General features: G+C 51.5%; 1 protein-coding gene across 1 annotated transcript; it reads right to left on the minus strand.

Moving 5' to 3' along the window:
• HOO65_020552 (RNA-directed DNA polymerase from mobile element jockey) lies at positions 1-1,785 on the minus strand (the record flags this gene model as incomplete). Its single annotated transcript, XM_071000097.1, has 1 exon — positions 1-1,785. One exon carries the CDS (start codon positions 1,783-1,785, stop codon positions 1-3), a length of 1,785 nt encoding a protein of 594 aa, XP_070861190.1.
• Between the last annotated feature and the right edge of the window lie 1,346 nt (positions 1,786-3,131).

Here is a 3,131-nt window from a genome sequence, read left to right on the forward strand (position 1 = left end):
TCACCGCGGGTCACCATTGCCGCTGGGGGCGGTGGATCTGTTGGGTGAAATCTGTCTCCTATTTTGCCGTACATTGGGGGGGGGCTTCGGTAGCAGCCTTAGTAGTTTGGAGAAAGATTTGTGCTTCTCTAGTCCGAAGAGTGGGTGCGTGCTTTCCAGCGTGTGCCATCTGATGAGCTCCCGTGCGACCGCTGTGTGCAGAATCTGTTCTGGCGGTGGGACGCCTGCCTCCATGTGCAGGAGCGAGGACGGCGTTGTCTTGTATACTGGCAAGGCTGCGAGCAGAGCCCTTCTCAGGGGTTTTTCCATTCTTTCTGCTTTCCCGATGTTTCCGTGTTTTTCCGGCATCCACCACGTTGCTGCCGCGTAGGTCATAGATGGTATCAGACACGTCTTCACCACCAGCACCATCTCGTTCGTTGGGGCACCGTGTTTACAGCCTTTGAGGATCCTGAGGTTGTGCGTGAGCCTTTCTATCTTGTTGGCCACGTGTTTTGCCTGCACATAGAAGTTCAGTTTTCTGTCGAAGTGTACCCCCAGCCATTTGAGAGCGCCTTTTATGGGAGTTGCCTTTATTTTCGGGATGCCGGGAACTTCCAGGTCTGGGTTTTCGTCAGTCAATTTCGTCGTCAGATGGAGAAGGCCAGTCTTGTTGTGATCCAGGGTGAGGCCGTTGTCCCCGCACCATTGCGTTGTCTGTCCCATGACTGTGCGCAGGGCTCTCAAATTCTGGTTCAGGGTCTGTCCCTCGACGATCCAGAGTCCGTCGTCCATATACCCTCGCAGGTTTTGTTGCCACGGTTTGTATAGAGGTGCCATGAAGAGCATATACAGGATAGGGGAGATTGGAGACCCTTGCGGTAGGCTGCCCGAGGTTGGGCCGGGGGGTTCCGTGTCTCCGTCTAGAGATATCTGTGCTGTTCTGGCGTCCAGGAAGGACTGTACCCACTTGCAGAGATTGTTTGGCCATCTTTGTTCCATCAATCGTGTGACAATCCTGTTCGGCAGGATGCCGTCGAAAGCTCCCTTGATGTCGAAGGAGAGGATTGTTGTGAACTTTCCTTTTGCCATGTTGCTGCGCGTCTGGGTTGATACCAGAAGTGTCAGGTCTGAGGCCGCTCTTCTGGGGAGGGCGCAGGCGTAGTTCGCGCCGAATATGCCTTTTTCCAATGCTTCGGTTGACAGCCTCCTCGCGATTATCCTTTCCAACGCCTTCGCCATGGTGGGGAGGAGTGATATCAGCCTGTACGACGAAGGGTCTGTCTTGTCTCTCTTGCCACCTTTCGGGATTGCCACCATCTTCGCTTCTTTGAAGCAGGTCGGGTGGTAACCAAGTGTTAGACAGAGGTTGAAGAGGTCGGTGATCAGGACGCCCATTTCTTTCCAGCACCATGTCAGAATCTTGTTCTGGATGCCGTCTTTGCCTGGTGCTGTGTTCCTGGGTTTGAAAATCGCTTCCTTTGCCTCCTCCTGCGTGATCTCGCTCCACCTAGTCGGACTTGCTTCGATCCTCGGCCGTTGGACGTCTTGCAGCCTATTGCCCAGGAGGTGCCGGTGTCTCAGTACTTGAATTTTTTCGGCTGGGGAGGTCCTCATCTGTCCATCAGAGTCTCTCAGCGCTGGCGATGTTGTCTTCTGTGGGTTTGCCACCCACTTAGCGGCTTGGGAGATCTTCTGTGGGGTGTCTAGTTTGCCGATGAGGTCTCTGTAGAAGTTCCTCCCGGCTGTTTGGATGGCCGTTTTGAGCTGCTTCCTAGCGTGGTTGTCCGACTTTGCCAACTCCATCGAGGTCTTCTGCCGTGGTGAGGCCGTCCATTTGGCTTGTGAGCGCTCGGATGCCCCGGGCTGTGTCTTCCATTCTTTTCTTTTCTTCTTCCAATGTCTTGTTCAGGATGTCTGCAAAGGCCCCTGTTACCGGGGCTTTCTTGGTGTTTTCTTGTGTGGTTTTTCCGGTGGGGGGGATTCGGCGGTGATTTGGGTCGGGTTCGTGTTTTTCTTTGGTGGTGTTGGTTCTTTTGGGGTGGCTTGCCCTGGGGGGTTTTCCGTATTGCTGACTGTCTCGTCTGTGTCTTTTAGTCTGTGTAATCGTGTCGTTGGGGAGGTGGGAGGTCTGGTGTTGGGTTTTCTTTCGGCTTTTCAGCCTCGCGAGGCTGACATTCGCGGTCAGCCACCAGGGTGGTGGAAGGATAGACCATGAGCCCTCGGCTACCAGACCAAGGCTCCCGCCATACAACTGCCTCAGAACGCCGTCACCTCAGTCACTGGGAATATAGAAACTTTAGAGCGGAAGGCAAAGGGAGGGATGGAGCGGAGGACTTGGCGCAAGAGACCCAAAGTAGGTTAAAGGTGGAGCTAATACGCCTATATGATTGGTTCAATCACTTCATATGTGGGGCATTGAAATGTCAAGTTATTGGCATGAATCCTTGTTCTCTTCCTTCAAGAACCACCTTGTTCACCTCATATATCAATGATTGTAAAACTTTCAAGACTTGTTCATTCCCCTGGCTCCCATTGCGAGTCCGTGAGCCCACAAATATCGGATACTGTTCTGAGTCAAGGCCAACAGACAAGATAATACCAAGATTGGTCTTGTTGTCTCCTGAAGGAGGGCGAACTGCAGTGCCAGTTGATTTGCCCTGCAAACACATTATCAAGCCAATCGTGGGCACTTCATCAAACCCGAGCTGCTTAAATCCACTCTTGATGTAATCATAAGCCGAATTCTTCGTGGAATCATCAAAGTTATCATAGGCACGATTTTTGACCTGTACAAGGATACAGCCAAAGTATGCTTCTCGATCTCGTGTCTTGGGAATGAAAACTGGAATTAGAATATTAACCCCATAAAATCCAGTAGGGAGATATCAAGCAGTGCAGGTCCGTACATCTTGTAAAGGTAGCTAGCTCATTGTCGGTTTAGTAATGCACCTATAAACCCGATTAAAAAACACCTGACCGTGCGAAAACATTTCCTTGACCTCATCACACAAATATTTCCCACAAACACCAGTAAAATTTGTCACAGCTTGATTTCCAAGCAGGGATCGGACACAGCTTTTAAGAGGGATGGGCTTAGGAGATTCCTCTACATTAGCATCAAATGCAAGGAGGAGGATAAGGCCTGCAAC

This window comes from Ceratocystis lukuohia (genome assembly GCF_044167205.1).
Source record: "Ceratocystis lukuohia strain C4212 chromosome Unknown Supercontig2_pilon, whole genome shotgun sequence".
In the NCBI taxonomy this organism is placed as follows: domain Eukaryota; kingdom Fungi; phylum Ascomycota; class Sordariomycetes; order Microascales; family Ceratocystidaceae; genus Ceratocystis; species Ceratocystis lukuohia.